Here is a 20,914-nt window from a genome sequence, read left to right on the forward strand (position 1 = left end):
TGTTTATAATTGTTTATATAATGAAAAATATATGATAAAAAAGATTTTTTTTATTATATTTTAACATAAACACAGGTATTATTTTTTATTAGATTTAGAATATGTTAATACACTAATAAATAAATAATTAATTAATGAAAAAATGATATGGTGATAAAATGTAAAAAAATCTGTTCCAAAATATTTTTTATATATAATATAATAAATTTAAATTTTTAAAGGCTTTAGAAAGATGAGAAGTTTTAATAGTATTTAGAGTCTTTCAAAAGTATTTATGTTATTTTGACATCCAAATTTTCATACATGCTTTACCTTCATTATTTTATTCTTTGATGTCATTTTTTCTTCACATATACAAACATTAATTTTTTTAAATACTCAAATACACGTGAAAGTAGATTATCAATTGGTGCAAGGAATATGTAAAAACACATTTTTCCTTCTATCAAATATGCATATCAAGTAGTTCATTTCTGTAGATTGTATACATGTACTAAGCGAGTGAATAATTTGATACGATATTTGTTTTAAGTTACTTAAATTTAAAATTTAAATATATATAACTCTGTTAAGTACTCAAACGGGAAAATGAATTTTAATAGATTAAATGTAATCCTATCTATCTTTGATGATAAATAATTTCAATAAAACACACATTTTTTCCATGTCCAATCTATACTTCTTGAATATGGGCTATATTCCTATTAATTATAGTGTCTCAAAATGTTAGGCTTAATTTCATTTATTTTATCGTAAATGTAACGATTATCAAATTTTAGTTTTTTTTTGGTTATTTAAGTTTCATATATATTTTATTTTTTATGTGATATTGATCCCCGTATATTGTTAATTTTTTCAAGAATTTGGTTAATGAAACAAGAATTTTGTTGGTAGGATAGTTAATGTGATAATTGAGGTAAATAAGATGACTCTAAATTTACTTTTAACGACAAAAAGTGAAATCGATATAAAACAAACAAATTCAAATCTGATTTTATTATGTGCAGCTAGAGATTATCCTTTCACACTAAAGTTTCGCATATCAACATATTAATATAATTATAATTATACTTATTTATTGTTAGATACTTAGAATACAAGTAACACTTGAAGCACATAATTAAGACTAATTCCAGTATAAATTCCTTTAGAAATTATAGAGACAACAGATCCAATATATATGTTTTAATTTTTTGTTAGCTGTTATTAATAACTTTATTAGGTGAATCGAAGTAAAATTGCTAGCTAAAATCGTTATCATACAAGTTAATGTTTGGAAGAATATACGGTATTCCATACACTACTAAAAAAACATTTTTTTTAACGTGCCATATACTCTTCGGTTTCGTAAAAACCGAAGTACATATGGCGCGGTGGTAGTTTCGTAAATAAGATGAAGTTATACGTCTCGATTTTGCTCTAAATCGAAGCATAAAAGCGTTACTACCTCAGTTATATAGGAAACTGAGGCATAATAACGTATCAGATATACATAACTTAGACCTTGCACCTGACACCTTTTTGGAAAACAGAAATACGACTTCAGTTATCAGAAAGAATCGAGGCATATAATCGTGCCATCCCTGCTAAATCCCTCTGCTACATGCTCCACTGTATTTACTGATAAGCATATTACCTCGGTTGTTTGCAGAACCAAGGCAATATACCCTGCAAAACCTGCTCCCTCTGATATAGAACGTTCTAAATTCATTTAAGTCAATTGATACTGCCTCGGTTCACCTTAACCGAGGTCATAGATAGTTTTCAGCTTCGGTTGAGCGCCTAACCGATGCTTATAGTGTTAAGTTATTCCAAAAATGCCATTTACTGAAATCTTTAGGCATCAGTTGCCCTATTAATCGAGGCCATAGAGTGTTTCTGCTTCGGTTAAGTGGATGAACCGAGGTAATAGCGTTTTTCTGGAGTTACTTCTCCAGAATCACGAACAGTTTTCTTCACGCGTTATCAGTTCTTCCTCTACGCCACTGTTCTTCCTCCACCACTACCACTCCTTGCCTCGTTGCGCCGCCCCCTGTGTTGTCAGTGCTCACGCCTGCCTCGCCGCTCTACGCCGCCTCCTGTGCTGCCACTGCTCGCGCCTGCCTCGTCGCGCCGCCCCGGCCACTGCTCACGTCTGCCTCATCGCGCCATTAGTGTTGTTTCTGCTGCCTCCGGTGCTTCCTCCAACGACTCCATTCTTCTGTCGCCGCTGCAGCCTCCGCCGTTGCCTTCGCAGCTGCTTCAATCTCGCTGCCTGCAGTGAGGTTGGTTCATTGTCTTTTTGTTGTGTTTGATAATAATTGGTGGAAGATTGATATATTGGTCAAAATACTAGCAATTATATTGTTAATTGGTCATTAGATTGATATGTGTTTGATAATTGTTGTTGTGAAATTTATGGGTATGTGTTTGATAATTGTTGTTGTGAAATTGATGGATATGTTGTTGTTAATTGGTCATATTATAAATTTTATTATTCTTTGGTGATTAAGATGGATATGTGTTTGATAATTGTTGTTGTGAAATTGATATATTGGATTTGATGATAAGATTATAAGCTAAACAATATTCAACTAAGGTTTGAGAAAATGATATAAACAAGTGAAATAAACTCAAGTACCTAAACCCTAAAGTTAATTGAAATGACATTATTTACTCTTCCTTCAATATATTGTTTGTTTGAATATATTGCATGTTGCATATGCAATTATTTGTTTGCTTGAATATATATTGTTGTTATGAATTAGCCTTAGTTTCCCGTTTGAGATTCAATACAAAAATTATTTACTATCTCCAAATTTTTTTCAACAAATGTACTTTTTACAAATGAATATAGAGGAGATGGTAATAATAATTTACAAGTATTGAATCTTGAATTGTCCGGTTGGACAGTTTAAGAAGAGTAATAACTTTTTCATAGTTTATTAATACATATCAATTTTAATATACATGTCTTAAATTTCATGAAAATTTGCAGTTGTATTTTGTATTGATCTTCGGGTGCATATTTGATTGTGATTTATAATCACTTTCATTTCGTGTAACATGAAGACCAATGCGAAATGCTGGCAAAATTTCGTGAAATTTTATATATGTTGTTTAAAATTTATATGTTTAATAAACTAAAAGAAGTGAATCTTCTTGAATGAGATAGGGTCACACCTTGAATACAAAAATGATCAAAGTGATCATTCAAGATTATTGAAATTGTGTAAACAATTTCAATAAATGCGTACGAATCGACAGTGGATTAATTCGCCACGCATCAGTGTCGAGTACGAGAGAGGGGTAGAAGAATTTATGCTAGAAGTTGAGTCGCTACACTTTTCCACATCCAAAGATCAAAATCCTGTAGTTGGATCAATGATATATTATGGTAGAATAGAAGAGATATGAGAGGTTGATTACAATAAGTTTTTTGTTGCACTCTTCAAATGTAAGTGGGTTGACAATAAGAGTGGTGTCAAAATAGATCAATCTGGTATGACACTAGTTGATTTTTGAAAGGTTGGTTATGGAGACGAACCGTTTATCATGGCATATCAAGCAAGTCAAGTTTTTTATGTCAAAGATCCCGCGTCTGACCATTGATATGTCGCTCTTCAAGGAAAAAGACAAATTGAAGATAAAGAAGAGAATCTAAGTAATCTTCATATTGCTGACAACCATCCATTTAAAACGACAATAAATTTGGATGACAACCCTCTAGTTGATGATGTACAAGCAATTCGGGAAGATCACAATGACAGAATATACATATGACCAATCCATATGATTATGTATGAATTTCATATTTGTGTAAAAATTTATGGCTTTTGTTAAATAATATATGTTATTTTATAAGTCTTTTATTAATCTTTCATCTTATTTATTGTGACAGATATATGGCTGAGACATCACATTCATCAGGGGATGAAGTCCCCACTTCTAGACCCACTAGAGGAACGACCAGGTTAAGACAACTTAGACTTAGAAGAAATGCAAGTGAGAGCACACCTGTCATTATTGACGTGGTCACTAGAGTAGCATATGAACCAAATATAGATGTATTTAGGTCTTATCTTGGAGTACTAGCACGTGATCGTATCTCTATACTTACTCCATCCTTTGACCATGTATCTGAGGATGATCAGAATCTTATCTGGCAAGATCTATTCGTAAGTTAATCAATATTGCTCCAAATTCTAGTTTAATTATATTGATAAATTTGTATTGATATAAGGTTATTACTTTCTTTATTGCAGATGACATTTGATATCCCAAATGTCGTCATCCTAAGGAGTAGGTGTTTATCTACAATTGCAGAAAGATTTCAGGGGTTTAAGACAAAATTGACGTCCAAATATATATTTGGACCAAAAAGTAATGAAACTCCACGTTCTAAATATTCCGCAATTGATGAAGAAATATGGCGTCAGTTCGTACAACTTCGTTCTTCCGAGACATCGCATGTAAGTGTAGGTAAAATGATTCAATTCATCATTCATAATTTTATATCATAGCAATTGTTTCATTTTTTCACAGCAAACAAGGTCAAAAGCACAGGGTATAAGTACTTAGAATAAAAATCCACATCTACTGTCTCGTGGTGGATACAGGAAGTTTGAGGAAAAAATAATGAAGTAAAAGTCAGATAGTATACTTCCGCTTTCTGAGGGTGGTGACCCTCCTCCTCCTCCTTTACCACTATCTTGGCACGAGAAGTGGAATTTAGCCCGTATAAGATCATCAGGCTCCTACACTTCCGACACTACTAGAGAGATATCTGAAAGAATTTTTAAGATGTCATTTCTCATATTTTTACAACATTTTTGTTATATATATTACATAGATCTTTCAAATAATTATGAAGTTTTGTTATGTTACAGGACTCCTTGGTTAAGCAGAGCTCCCAAGGTCAATTCACACAAGAAGGTCGCTAGGATATTCTTGCCACAACTATTGGACGACCTGAACACCTAGGACGGGTGCGTGCTGTTGGGACTGTCATAGGCATACGACAGTTCTTTGGGTCTTCCTCGCGTCCATCTTCATACGGATTAAGTAAAGAGTCTGAGCAAAAGTTGAAGGAGGACATCAGAAAAGAGATTACGCAGGAGATCACAAAGAAGGTCTTAACATAGTTGTATGATGAAGTTGTTGAAATGGTTATGCGCCAGTTCCAACAGCAGTTTGAGCATTATGGCAATCGTTCTGTGCCACTCCTGTAGCGGAACATGTTGTGCCCCTTAGAAGTAAACTTAATAATAATTTTTGTTTATTAATTTACTTTTTGTATAACCTAACATTTAATTTGATAGGTAGAAGCGACAAAGGAAGTTGCTCAGCTGCCGGTGCCCTAGGGGACGACATGGACGACACTTGTCCATGTCAGCTATATATTCTCTCTCCTACCGGGACCATGCTAGTGGCTCGTGGCATAGTCTATGAGGCAGCCACTGTAGTGCATGGTGTAGAGCTAGCAGAAGATGAAATCAAGATCACGGTGGATGAGGTTGTCGTACTAGATGCCCTTGTTCCTGTGCCTACAAAGGAGTTTTTCACTGTGGCACAAGCATTTAAGTCCTTCGCCGCCTGGCCTAGACATTTGGTTGGTGTTGTATCTGACCCCCTGGTAAACACTCCTACTATATTCTTCTCAATTTTAATATTTACTTCTTATTGACGTCAGAACATAACCATTTTTTCATGTAACAACAAACAGGTCAAGAGGGAAGTCCTACACTAAAGAAGACTCGTTTATTTGAGGACAACCCTCTTGGTGCGTTAGACGAGCTTGTTAACATCATTGCAGATGCGTCGATAATTGTACCATGGGGTTCTACTACATTTGGAAGAGATGCTGAGATCCCATTGTACTTGCATCAGCATGATGTTAGGGAGCTTGCGTCGGGGAGAGAAGAAATTAATATTACACTCGTTCAGCTGTGGATGATGTAAGTTTATGAGAAATTCTTTATATAAAATTGATTTATCAAGTTACTTATATCAGATCATTTCTTCATTTCAGGTATATGTTTGGTATAAGTAACAAGATGGGGTTCAATGATGTATATGGGTTCATTGACCCCTATATGACTCATGAAGGAAATATATTTGATGAAATCCAAGCATACATCACCACCTACTCTGCAATGGGGAAGCAAATATATTTTCTCCCTTATATACTTGGGTAAGTGAAGTTTTTTAACTTTAAAGTTTCATTTTGGTATATGACAATTAAGTTATTACCAATTTCAGGCGTCATGGGCAGCTACTTGTGATCTCCTTACCGAAGAACACTGCTGTCTTCTTTTGTTCACTGCAGAAGTCTCCTCCCAGCCCTTTTAGACAAGTAGTAGATTGGTAAGAACCTCAATTTTTCAACTTTCTTTGTTATATAAATGTATGCTAAAGCAATTTTTTTAATAGTTCCCTTGCAGCACATATGATGTTGTCTGGGAGATCTACTGCTACAGCTAAAAAGCTTGCATGGATGACCCTTAAGGTTTGGTATTTTAGTCCATACTTTGTTACATTTTGTACCATTCCAATGATGTTACTTAACATTTTATAATTATGATGACATATTGTAGTGTAATAGACAAAACGGGTCATATGAGTGTGGTTACTACGTCATGTATTGGATGATGACCACTATTCGTGCACATATTACCAATGGATGGGAAACAATAATATTTCGGTTTGAGTTTTATTTTCTCTATAGTTTAGATTTCATATACACTAATTGAAATCATTGTGTTTTATGCAAAGATTCAATATGACTACTTCAATTCCAAAGAAGTCACTTAAACTCGTGAGGAAAGCATTGACTAAATATCTAATTCAACTATATAATAGTATGCAGTAGATATTAGGATATAGTAAGTTCTAAGTTTATGCTTCAAAGTTATTTTATGCTTTTGTACATTATTATTAGTTTAACTTTGTACATTGGATTGATTTATGCTTCAAAGTTGATTTATGGTTACATTGAATTGATTTATGCTTCTAAGAAGTTGATTTATGATTACATTGAATGCATTTATGTTTTAATATAATTTTTATTAAAAATATATGCTTCTGGATTGTTCTGGACTATTTTGGCTGTAAAATATATGCAGGTATGTTTCTGCAGTTGGGAATGTTGCAGAAACAGACCTATTCTTAAAAAAACAGGGGAATACGCCTCGATTGTGACCATAACCAAGGCAGAAAGCCCTCTATGGCATCGGTTTAGGCCACAGCCGAAACAGAAAATCTGGCAAAAAAGAAAAAAAAATAAAAAACATTCTACTGCCTCAATTAGGTCCCAACTGAGGCAGTAGAGGCCGACATACTGCCTCAGTTCAAAAGGAGCCGAGGCGTAAAGGCGTTCGAAAAAAAAAATAAAAAAAACCCTACTGCTTCGGTTACCTTTGAACTGAGGCAATATTCTACCATTTTTGCCTCGCCTGTATATGTCTGGGTTCAGGAACCGCTGCCTATGGGCAAAAATAACCGTTGTCGTTTTCCCTGACTACACTAGTGATATGATCATTACGGTAATATATAGTCATGAATTTACAAATAACAACTCACTTAAATTCTACAAACGATTTAACATTTGACATGTAATAAGCTCACAATAACTAATACTAAGTTAGAGGTTGAAAAAGAACCGTTTTCTTAAAATTGAAGATGAGATTGAAGAGGATCTATTGAAAGTCTTGTGGATTTACAAGTCTAATTAGAATTAACTATTGCAAGAAACTCTTTATAGTTCGACTTATTATATCAATATGATTCTCATGGAAATAAGAAAATCACTCCTTTATCAAGGTGTACTTAACATAAATTTATTAAGGACATTGAAATCAAGACATTAAAGAAGAGGATCGAGATAAATGATTCAAAAGGAAAACAATATGATGTAAGAGAGGAAGAAAGGTATTGAGATGTAAGAGATTGAGGAGAAGGATAAAAAAAAGCTTGTTTAAGTGAATAAGGATAATAGAGAGTTCATCGACGAAAAGGTATCATTGAAGATAATATCGATAGAAACGAGCATTGGACAGAGTCAAGAAAGGATTAAAGTTGGATCGAAAGAGGAGTTAGCTTATGATAACCACTGTAAAACATGGGAGAAATGAACACAACTGATGTAATGTATACGATTTGAGAATAACTGATGCAATGTAGACGATTTTAAAGCATTTATCACAATTTCTATAACTTTTTCCCTTATTTTAATATAAATCAGTCATTCAAATGTAAAATAAGGATAACAAATTGTGGGTACAATTCAAATACTTTGTAAATGCTATGAACAGGAGAAATGACAAATCCTATGATGAATAATGTAGCAATTTGGGTCAATGCTTTCGTATATTTTCTTTACCCATATCTTTTTTATCCTTGGAAATTTAGTTTTTCACAACTTATGTTCATGCAGTTTACATTTTCAATTGTCTATTTCAATCCATCTTCATCTTTTTCTACATATCTTCATTTTTTTTTTGTTCTCCACATGTCATCCCATCTAAATGTACAATATTAATGAGATGAGCTTGAAAGATAACATGTAGCTTACCACTAAATTAAAAGATGAGGCAAAACTTGTTCTCTAATTGATACATGAGAAGATTTTCCCCTTGTTTCTTCTTAAAGTTGACAAGTGTAAAGGTTTAAACTTTGATGCAACAAGTGGCTTGTTATTTTTCTACTTTTTCCTCTCGATGGTGCATTCCATATGCAATTATTTGAACATATTCTTGTTGGAAGGATTCACGAAGGGCATGATATATGAAAAAAGAGGAAGCACCCAACTAAGTTATCACTGAGAAAAAAAAAACTCAGAAAACATTACAACCATCTAGGTCCCTATGATCACAAGGCGATACAAGTGTTAAGGATTTTCTAGGAAAGATTATAAAGTATCTCAAATATTTTTTTATAGTTTGATGGTCCAACATACAAGGAATCCTTGCACAATAAAGTAATTGTTGGCACTTTTAAACAAAGTATTGAGGTAAATGACATTGTCAAAGATGATGAATTAATAAACCTATCTAAAAACAATCTTGAATCAAACAGAGAAGTCAGAGGGTAAGATAGATGAAGGAAGATAAAAACCTACACATAATTGCATTATAGTGGAATTGTGTATCTTTCCCAAAAGCTTTAAGGGTTACATCCTCCTTCATTGTTGCTCTCATTTTACCTCCCTAATTTATAATATTATCTTTAAAATTTATTTCAAAATTTATTTATAATAAGAGCCTATAATTTTATAATATGTTATTTATTTTTTGTATGTTAGATATGTGATTAATTATATGTTTAAATATATTGATATATTTTATTTTATTTGAGATTTTTGTATCTAAATTTTAGTTGAGTGTCATAATATAAAGGAATTAAACTTGAGTTAGTAAGAAAACTAAAAGTATATTCATTTTTTTTTCATTATCTATTTATTTTGTATCATTTATTTATAACTTTGTGTTTTGATTATGAAAGAATGGAAGCTTAATATGAAAAATTAGGTTTTCAGTTCATAATCAAAATCAAAAAATAATTCTTTTTTATCTCATTTTTTTTATCTCATGAATATTAAATCGAAGTATAATATTCAGAAAAATCGATAAAAAATATTTTTACGAACTAAAGTGTCCTATGATAGTTTATTATTATTTCCATACATATATTATTTTCATATACAATAATTAATTTAAGAATAACTTTAAAAGAAATAAAAATGTTGTATTATAAAAATGAGAATGTCAATAATTCTTTTATTTATAACAGAAGAAGCATGTCACGTAAGAAATAAATGAGAATGTCAATACTTTTTTTTTTTTAAAATTATAACGATTGTATGATAGAAGAAGCCCGTCAAAAAATAAAATGTATTTAACTTTTGTGAAATATATATTCAACTTTCTAAACTACTACAAATTTATTTTTGAAATCTTTCTTTTGCTGTTCAGTCTTTATTCAATAGGTCGTTCCCGCCCTTTTTCACTTCCCCCTTCATCTTCTTGTTTATCCCTTGCTGTGTAACACAGATTTTCTGCTTGTAATCATCAAAACCAGCACCAACAAAACAAAGCCAGGTACGTTTCAAATGACACTTCCTTTATTTTTCATTCTCTTATGTTGAAACAAACTCTCGTTCTGCAACTCAAATTCCATTTCTTCTTAGCAAGTACTTGCACCAGAGGAGGCAACGTAATAGCACCTTCTTTCTTGCTAGTTTCCCCCACAAAAAAAGGTTGCGTCTTTTGAACCTCTTATGGCATTTCAAACCAAAACCGAACCTGATTCCTTGTCTAGGGTCATTCCTACCACCAATAAAAAAGAATACTGTGAAATGAGCATATCCCAGCTAGTTTCTGTGCTGCGTATTGCGTTTAAAATTGAGGATTTTGATAAAATTGAGCAAGAGTTGGTAAAGAGGGAAGCAAAACTTAGGGCGGAAATTGGACGACTCCAGGAGAAGATTGAGCTGGAGAGGCTCCAAGGAATTGAATGCGAAGAAAGACTGAAAATCAGAGAGGAGCAATGTGAAAGAGGGAAGAGAGCCCAGGAGGATTATGAGCAGTTGTTGAAGGAAGTGAAAACAAATGGCTGGATTGAAAAACATGCTATTGAGGAGTTAAGGAGAAAGAACGTTGCTTTAGAACGTGAAGTGTGTGAGCTGAAGGAGTTCAAGAAAATAATGCTAGATGATGTCAACTCTGTGGATGAACTAAGGGACAAGATCCGTGTGTTGAAAGAGGAGAAGGTTGGGGACAAGAATGCTCTTGATGTCCTTAACATGAAGAACATTGAAGTGAAGGAAGAAGTTAAGAAGAATTTGACTGTCATAGAAGGGTTGAGGAATGAAAATGCTAAACTGACATACGAGAAGGTCGGGAACAAAAATGCTCTTGATGTCCTTAACATGAAGAACATTGAATTGGTGGAAGCAGTTAAGAAGAATTTGACTGTTATAGAGGGGTTGAGGAATGAAAATGCTAAACTGACAGACGAGAAACACGAACTTAAGACATTTATTGAATCTTTGGAGAGGAGGTATAGTAAACTGCCCGTCAGTTATGTGAAGGTGGAAGACAGTACTCATTGCTCTGTTGATACTGGCAATGCTCAGTCTCCCAAAAAAGGGAACAAGGAGGATGCTGTAGGTGCATTAGGTATGTAAATTAAAATTCTGTTCTCTTTGCATCTTTTACGTCTATAATACAGATTTACATTTATATAATTTCCTTTAAAAATATTTAATTGGATCACACTGAATTGATTAATACACTTTAGTCATATTTCTTGGTACCCTGAAAACCATGATGACTTATTGAGAGAACGAAATGGCTATTGGCCGGAACCATGTTTTAATAAATTAATTGAAATGGTGTGGTAAGGCAAGCAATTCTTGCTCAAACTGGATTAATTGAAGACTGAACCAGATTACGTTAAAATACTCAAAAAATGATCACAGTTTGCAACTATTAGTTGACAAAATTTAAGAACATACACTCCTCACATCATTCAATCTTGTTGTTGAAGTAACAATATCATAAATTAGTTCACCACAAGGTTGAGGTTGGACCCCCACACAGACAGCTTTGTAGCGCCAAATTAACCCTGTTTCCAGCCTATTGTATTTTACGTTGTTATCTTCAAGTCAAACACAACATTGTTGCCGTTGTCTTTCTCAGATGTTCAACTCATGGCTTGATTTGTTGTAGAGTCCTGGTCATCTATAATATATGAGGGTCATAATTTTAAACTGTAACGTTGAGGTTTTCTTGCGCTTTTTGTTCTATTGTATTTTGTTCCCTCAGAAAACTGCTAATAATCTCTTTTTGTGTTTTCTTCGTTTTTCCTGATAATTTGTTTTTTTCAATAAGAACAAAAGAAAGATCAGACAGAAGCATGCAAAGAAGGTAACTCATTTTGTTTATCCATACAATCAAGATTACGGGTATCTGCACTGAATTTGATCATAGTAAACGTTGTTAATTACTTGAAGAGTTGAAGGCTGTATTTTTCAAGAAATGCTGACACAACAACCAATTTTGTACTTGTATTCCAAAATCTACTACTCTTTATTCCCCTAGCTTTTGCCTGAAGTATATCATGTTAACAAAATAATGTTTAGTTTTAACACATATTCTTTGTACATGCAGGGGTAAAATTTAAATTGGAAAAGGAGATCGTGGACCTAGGTGATGATGATAATGATGCTAGGTATACATCACAAGGATTGCGTGGAGAGCAAACTATTTCTCGAAAAATTGCAGAAAATGAACATTTACAAAGGGTTGAAATGATCAAAAGACAACGAGCTTCTGATATTCAGGCTTCTACTTCCACATTTACATCCTCTGCTGATTTATTTGAAAAAGAAAATCTCCCTGTAAAGGAAAGTAAGTTCTCTAATCAATATTATATGTGAAAATTTAGATTTGTTCTTAGTTTAAAAATATCAGCTTATTGGATATGTCTAGCTATGGTAGTCACACTTTATATCTTTCTGAATGATTATGACGTTGGCACGAAAAATGACTTTGCTCGATGACTGTTATTTGTTGGAAAATCTGACTTATATTAAGTAGAGTTTTCTCTCCTAATCAAATTTTTTTGTCCTTCTTTGTTTTCATCTTCAAAGCTCAGAGACTTTGTTTCAAGGATACAAGTTCACTGTAACTGAGACCAACATGTTGCAAAAATTTGAATAGAAAATTTATTCCTTTATCATAAATCTTCCTCTATTTCACTTCTTTTTCCTCTATTAGGATTTTTTTATTTCTTTCTTTTCTTATTCTGTTAGTGTTTGAAGATTTAGGTAAGATTAATTGTATATTCTTCCTGTTAAGATATTTTTCTCTTTCTTTTATTTAGTGCCAAAATAATTCTTTTTATCTCAACACATTCTTGGTTGATTTAAATTACAGTTAATATTCTTGAATGTTTGGCATGTTATTTATGTTCCTGCTTATATAATTGTTGTGACTTTGGATTGCCCGATAGTTTGAACTTGAATTCTCTAGTAAATTTACTAGTTCATATCTATCAACTATAGAAACTTAGGAACTGCTAGAACCAACGTCAACTGAGTTAGCGACCGCAAAAAACTTGCCAGGGTAATACTCGTGCATTAGTTTTGCAGCTGCTGTCACCATATCAGGGTAATCCTTTTGTCTTAAGGCATACTGGTACATGAATGTCAAAGTTAATTGTTAAGAAAACACATCCCCTCACGTTGATATATAAACATATACTAGTCGATATATAAACATATACTATGTGAGATTAGACATTAATGGATGATCACAGTAAATGGAACAATATGTTCAATAAATAACCAATCTCATTAGGATAGACTCTAATAATGATTTTGATACTATATTAAAAGGTCAACTTTAAACTTAATCCCACAAAACCGATTTATAAATTGAGGTTTACACTCACGTATATATTCTTAATTGGTCTTATCTCTCTAATTGATGTGAGAAGCATATATCTTCTTAATTGGTCTTATCTCTAGTTGATGTGAGAAGCATATATCTTCACAACAAAAATATAGTAAAATACAAGTAAAAAGGATAATAAGATAAAGTCAATCTATGTATACCTCCTTCATGTTCCTCAACAAGGTCATGATCAGCTTTTAACATACGTAGGGGGAGTATTTGGAATGATCAATTCAGAATCTTCACTCTCTTTAACCTCCTTTTAAACCCTGGATCCTTTTGATTGTCCTCATCATTTTCTCTATGGTGTGGCACCCAAAAATGAATTTTAAAAATGAAAAATAAAAAACAAGAACATATTCTTATTCTCTCGCATAGAAAACCCTTAGTCTGTTTAAAGTGGCATTTGTCACTGATAATCATTTCAACTCACCAGTCTAGAACAATCAATTCAAAACACAATTTCGATACCTGTTGTTGTACATTATTTTTAATGCTTCGTTTTTAGTTCTGTTGATCTCTTGTTTTTGTTGGCACAGGTGTCATGGGCAAAGATATTCAAAGTCCTGCAAAAAAGAAAAAAAAAGGTTATCGGGTTTATAGGGCCCAGAGAGTAAGTGGGCCCATTGAGCCTCTAGCCCATGAAGTGAAGCACGGTTCAAAACAGGTAAGGGTATATGTGAGAAAGAAGCAGAGTTTTCTCTCCTAATCAAATTGTTATTCTTTTTTGTTTTCATCTTCAAAGCTCAGATTTTAGACTTTGTTGCAAGGATACAAGTTCAGTTTATCTCAGACCAACATGTTGTAAAGTTTTAGTAAAATATGTATTCCATTATCCTAAATCTCCCACTATTTCACTTCTTTTTCCTCTATTTGGATTTATTTATTTCTTAGGCATACTGGTACATGTTAAAGGTAATATACAATAGTAGTAAGCATACGATCTTCACGACAAAAAAAATAGTAAAATACAAGTAAAATGGATAATAAGATAAAGTCAAACTATGTATAAAGGACTGGGCACGAGAAAGGAGAAAGGTAACATGTTTAATCTGAATGTATATCTATACATTATTGAATTGTGTAAAACAGAGTATAACCCTTTATTTATAAGGATTATAAACTCTGAACAGTGTGCACAATATGACAGCACCGAAAATAGAAAAACAGACCGCTGTTAAAATGAAACAACTCTTACAATATTTTTGGCTTAACACTTGTACTATTAAACATGTTCTAATACACCTCCCTAAGCCAAAAACTAGATTGTTCCAGCAACCCCAATCAGCTTCCTGAGACTTTTAAATCTCCTAAATTTGAGAGCTTTAGTTAGAATGTCAGCAAGTTGCATTTCTGATCTGCAGTAGCACAACTCTAGCTTTTCATCTTTCACCTGCTCATGGATATAGTGGAACTTTGTTTTTATATGCTTGCTTCTTCCATGAGAAGCAGGGTGCTTGGCTAAATCTATTGCAGATTTGTTATCAATACACAATTGTATCTTTTTCGTTAGATTTATCTTCAACCCCTCCATCACAGATTTCAGCCACATAGCCTGGCACGTTGCCTCATAAGTTGCAATATATTCTGCTTCGCAAGAGCTCAAAGCCACCATCGGTTCCTTGGTTGAACTCCATGATATAGGAGAGTCTCCAAGGAAGAACAAATACCCTCATGTGCTTTTCCTATCACTTTTATCTCCACACCAGTTCGCATCAGAATAGGCCTTTATTCTCACTTCCATACCTCCTCTTCTTCTTGGAAACAAAATGCCATAGCCGTGTGTGCCCTGTATGTTCTGCACATAGACACCATGTTCTGAAATAAATCTCTCAAAGCCAATGCTGTCCATGAACATATCAATCCTCCGGTTACAAGCTCTCGGGGCCTGCTTTAGCCCATACAAGGCTTTCTTCAATCTGTAAACCAATCCCTGTTGTGCCTCAACTTCAAATCCAGGAGGCTGCACCACATACACTTCTTCTAATCTTCCATTCAGAAAAGTTGATTTCACATCCAATTGATGTAATGACCAACCAAACTGATTTGCTAGAGCCACCACAAGTCTTACCGTTTCCATCCTGGCCATAGGTGCAAAGACTTCACCATAGTCTATTCCAGCCTTTTGCAAAAAAACCTTTGCAACGAGCCTTGCCTTATATCTCACAACTTCTCCTTGTGGGTTTACTTTAGTTTTGTAAACCCATTTCAAACCAATCGGACTTTTATCAGTAGGCAGCTCAGTCAACTCCCAAGTATGATTTTTCTCTATGGAATCAATCTCCTCCTGCATAGCTTTCACCCACTTATCATCTGCAGTTGCTTGCTCAACTGTCACGGGTTCAACTTCACGAATAAGAGCATAATGGACCAGGTTTCCCTCTGAAGTTACTGCAACATCATAGAACAAATCATAGTCCTTCAAATGTGAAGGCAACTGTGACATTCTAGATGATCTTCTCTGATTCCTTTCTTGCTCAGGAGACTTCCCTTCCACTAGATCACATTCTTCTCTTGAAGTCCCATCTTCTAACTGAAGAGTTATACTCTTTCTCTGCATAGTCTTCCAATCCCACACTCTTTCCTCATCAACTATCACATCTCTACTGACAGTCGCTTGTCCAGTTTTTGGATTGTACAACTTATATCCACCAGTTGGATGATAGCCAACCAAAATCCGTGGCACTCCCTTATCATCCAGTTTTGTCCTCAACTGGTCTGGCACATGCTTAAAGCAAGCCAAATACTCTCAAATGCTCCACATTTGGCTTGATTTTACTCCAGGCTTCCTCTGGGTAATATTCTTCAATCTTTTAGTGGGCGTTTTGTTCAAAATATATGTTGCAGTCAACACTGCTTCCCCCCATAAAAACTGTGGCAGCTCCTTGCTTTTCAACATGCACCTTACCATATTCATTATGGTGCGGTTCTTCCTTTCTGTTGTGCCGTTGTGCTCTAGTGTGTAAGGAGGAGTTAGCTCATGCATTATTCCTTCCTTCTCATAATAGGTATTGAATTCTGCTGAGATGTACTCACCCCCTCCATCCGTTCTTAAAACTTTTAGCTTCTTGTCACTCTGCCTTTCAACCAAGGTTTTAAACCTTTTAAACACCTCCAGGACTTCACTCTTTCTTTTGATCAGATAAGCCCATGCTTTTCTAGTCCAATCATCAATGAAAAACACAAAGTACTTGCTGCCTCTTGGAGTTTTAGTTTGTATGGGTCCACATACATATGAGTATACAATCTCCAATCTTTCTGAGGTCCTTTGAGGCACAAAACTATGAAATTGCCCTCTAGTTTGCTTGCACTACACACATTCATGACATTCAGATTCTGGAATGTTAACCAAAGGTAAACCACTCACCATAGAGTGTTGACTCAGCTAACACAAATCCCTGAAATTTAGGTGCCCAAAACGTAGATGCCATAGCCACTCTATTGACTTTCCTGCTGCATTAAAACATTGATGCTTCACAACCTTCATTGTCACACGAAAGGTTCTGTTTTGAGACAAACTCGCCTTGATAACCATCCTTTTGCTTTGGTCAAAAATACTAAGATAGTTATTTTTCATATTCATTGCAAAACCTTTCTGTAAACTCAGTAGATTTGTCTTGAGTCCTGGAACAAACAAGACTTCATATATCACCACTTCTCTCCCATTTTCATCACGAAGCACAATTCGACTAGACCCCTCTGCAGTCAAGCTTCTATCATCTGCAAATCTGATTTTGCCATTCAAAACCCCCTTCATCTTGAGAAACCAATCTCTCCTTCCAGTCATGTGAGTCGAACACCCTGAATCAAGGTACCATGATGCTTCCTCCAGTTCATCTCCGCTCGTTCTTGCCATCAACATCACTGCTTCTGAGTCAGATGTGCTGTTTTGTGCAAGATTGGCTTGGTTCTTGGGTTTATTCTTTGCACCTTCACCCTTCCAGCATTCCTTTGCAAAATGTCCAAGTTTTTGACATTTAAAACATCTCACCTTTTTGTCAAACTTCCCTGGTGGCAAAGTCCTTAGGATCTTATCAACAATGTACTGATCTGAGGTTGTATCCCTGCATGCACGCATTGCACTCACGTGTTCTTGCATCTTATTGAAATAATCAGCTACAATATCACTCTCCTCCATAGCTAGGCATTCAAACTGCCTCCTTAATGTCTGTAGCTTTACTTTCTTGGTTTTGTCTCCATCTCCATACGTTTTCAGCAAAATTTCCCGTATCTCCTTTGTTGCTTGTGCCTTTGAAATTCTGTGAAACACTCTCGGTCCAACACACTGATAGAGAATAAACCGAGCCTTACTATCAAGCTTTTGTTGAGTCTTGAAGTTTCTCTTTTCTTCATCAGAGGCCTTGATGCTTAATTCAGGCAACCCTTCAAACACCACATCCGCAACATCTTGGAAGCTAAAAATGGCATTCATCTTGATATGCCATTCATCAAAATTTTTTCCATCAAAGATTGGATAAGACCCTTGCATCATTCCTCCTAGTCCAGCCATAACTTCAGCGATCTGCTTCTTGCATTCCTATCATCCCAAATGTTCTTCTACACTTTTTTAAGATTCAAGATATCTCACTTCTTGATGGCCTCAAGATACACTTCTGAAGAAATCTCACACCACTTTGGACATACTTCTTGAAACCTGAAGAACAAACTAGGAAACTAGTTTGTCTCACACTCACACTCACTGGTTTCGAACCTATGCTCTTGATACCATAAAGGATTGGGCACAAGAGAGGAGAAAGGTAACATGTTTAATCTGAATGTATATCTATATATTATTGAATTGTGTAAAACAAAGTATAACCCTCTATTTATAAGGATTAGAAACTTTGAACAGTGTGCACAATATGACAACACCGAAAACAGAAAAACAGACAGTTGTTAAAATGAAACAGCTCTTACAATATTTTTGGCTTAACACTTGTACACTTAAACATATTCTAATAATGTAGACCTCCCTCATGTTCCTCAACAAGGTTAGGATCAACTTTCAACACACGTAGGGGAGTATTTGGAATGATCAATCCACCATCTTCACTCTCTTTAACCTCCTTCTGAACCCTGGATCCTTTTGATTGTCCTCATTCTTTTCTCTTTGATGTGGCAGAATTTTAAAAGAGAAAAATAAAAAACAAGAGCTACATATGTTATTCTCTTGCACTGAAAAACCTTTGTCTGTTTAAAGTAGCCTTTGGCATTGAAAATGATACAGATGGTGGCATTAATGGGTTGAGTAATACCAATAACCCAATTGGTGTGACTGGCCCAAGTAAAGAACCGAAACCCATAAGGAAAAGCTCCAGACAAATTTTTCCTGCCAAAATTTGCTCAAAAACATGGATCACGATCTGGAATAATATTCTTAGGCATTCCATGGAGTGTAGCCACTAGATTGATGAATAAAAAGGGTCACTTGGTAAGCAGAATATTGAGTGGGCAAAGGGTCAAAATGGGCAGCTTTAGAAAAATGATCGACAACTACCAAACTAGTTATATATCCGTGGGATGGAGGAAGGTTGGTGATGAAATCCATAGCCAAGTTTTCCCAGACCCAAGTGGGTGGTGCAATAGGTTGAAGGAGTCTCGTTGGTTTTTGAGGGCTATACTTAATCTGTTGACAGATCATGCATCTGTGGATGAAATCCATAATTTTGCCTAATCACACAATATTTTTATTAAATGAAACAGTTTACTGATCATCTTTCATATGATGCATGACTTGGTGAACTAGTCTAATAACTAGTATAATATAGATGGATGTATTGAAAGGTGATGATTCATAATTACTATATTATGTAAATTTATTTTTTACTCTCGTACTGAATCATAACATATTTATTTATTTTTATATATTTGTGAGGAATCAAAATATTATGTAAAAAAAAAAGATCTATTTATGCAACTTACATCGGGAGACTACATACTTTTGTTTTTATTATTTCAAAAACTTCATGCTATCACTGTGCAATTATATGAAAGAAAGATAATGGTAAAGTGAAACATTTAAGTCAACATTATTAGTGTTTTAACAAGTTGGTTGTCACGCAAATAAGGAATTTACTCATGTGTTAATCAATTTATTGAAGTTAATTTGTACCTTGAGTATGTTTTAATTTCATTCACTGCAACCTAACTGACAAATTTGATATAAGTTATATTTAACAACTTATTCCTTGTGTTCAAGCAAATACTTCAAGCAATTGCTTTAGCTCGAATACATTGAGAGTGATCTCACTGGTTCAAATATCAAGTATGTATAGTCCTATTAATTGAACAAACCCTTGTCATTAAAGTTGATGTAACTCTTCATTGTGACATATCTGTAGATTTATAATGAGTCATTAAGTCCCAGAAATCAAGACCTCACAGATTTGGCATATTGGCCCAAGAGACGCGTAAAAAAATTGGACATTGACAAATACTTTGTCAATGGATACAAGTTCCACACTAATGCATGATCCAAAGGAAAAAAAACACAATTAATTGTGGTGTGTATGTTAAAGGCCCTATAGAGGTTGGTTATGATGGTTTTTATGGAATAATTCGCAAAATATGTAGCTAGAGTACAACATTTGTACTTCTCCAAAGGAAGTAGTAGCTTTTTATGGTGAAAGCTTTGATCCTTCTAGAAGAGGTACAAGACTGGATCTTAGGTATAACAATGTCGAACTTCAAATAAGTTATGATACCAACCATTTGATTTATTCATTGTAGTAAATAATGTTAGACAAGTTTATTATTTCACATGTCCAACATTTCGTATAGATAAATTTGATTGGTGTGTTGTAATACAAACTAGGTCTAGGGGTTGTATTGAGTCATATGAGGTCGAAGAGGATATCCCCTACCAAGTTGATTAAATGTCACATGCCTATGAAATAATTGAAGTTGAAGGTATATCTGAATTGTATATGATGGTAATCTTGAAGAATTGGAAGGAGAAGAATTGGAAAGAGAAGCAGTAAAAGAAGAATAATAACAAGAAAAAGAAGATCAGGAAGAAGAAGTAGAATAAGATTAGGATAACAAAGAAGACGACGACAATGATAACAATGACAAGTATGACGATAATGACCATTACGATTAGGAAAGATGATAATGAGGATTAATATTTGTACTTAACATTCATCATTTTTGTATAGTTGTAATTTAACTTTTTAATCGGTACTTGTTATGAGATGTTATTGTGCTTGTTGTCATTTTGTGCAAAAATTTAAAAGTCCTACACCAATTCTCGACAAGTTCATTCATTATTTAAGAAAAGCTTGTAATTTTTATTTTGTTTCTGTGATAGATTTTGTGAAGGTTTAATATGTAAGATGAAACAAGAACAAAAAAATTAATTAAAAAAATGTCAACATTAGGCTTTGGTTATGGCCAAAATCGAAGCATAAAGACGTATTTGGCTTCTGTTCAAGTCATAACCGAAGTTAAATACCTTTTCAAAAAAAAATATTTATAAA

At 34.1% G+C, this 20,914-nt stretch overlaps 1 protein-coding gene across 3 annotated transcripts; it reads left to right on the plus strand.

The window, feature by feature from the left end:
• The first annotated feature begins 9,950 nt into the window (after nucleotides 1–9,950).
• On the plus strand, nucleotides 9,951–14,225 carry LOC128197923 (uncharacterized). Of its 3 annotated transcripts, XM_052880781.1 has the most exons (5): nucleotides 9,951–10,076; nucleotides 10,166–11,156; nucleotides 11,871–11,906; nucleotides 12,150–12,389; nucleotides 13,976–14,225. In XM_052880781.1, exons 2-5 carry the CDS (start codon nucleotides 10,256–10,258, stop codon nucleotides 14,143–14,145), a joined length of 1,347 nt encoding a protein of 448 aa, XP_052736741.1. In that variant the 5' UTR covers nucleotides 9,951–10,076; nucleotides 10,166–10,255; the 3' UTR covers nucleotides 14,146–14,225. The 3 variants fall into 3 exon arrangements, with proteins under 3 accessions (XP_052736741.1, XP_052736743.1, XP_052736742.1); XM_052880783.1 differs by lacking the exon at nucleotides 11,871–11,906; XM_052880782.1 differs by lacking the exon at nucleotides 9,951–10,076 and having other exon boundaries at nucleotides 10,087–11,156.
• The last annotated feature ends 6,689 nt before the right edge of the window (nucleotides 14,226–20,914 follow it).

The sequence above is a fragment of the Vigna angularis genome, chromosome 7 (genome assembly GCF_016808095.1).
Source record: "Vigna angularis cultivar LongXiaoDou No.4 chromosome 7, ASM1680809v1, whole genome shotgun sequence".
NCBI lineage: Eukaryota > Viridiplantae > Streptophyta > Magnoliopsida > Fabales > Fabaceae > Vigna > Vigna angularis.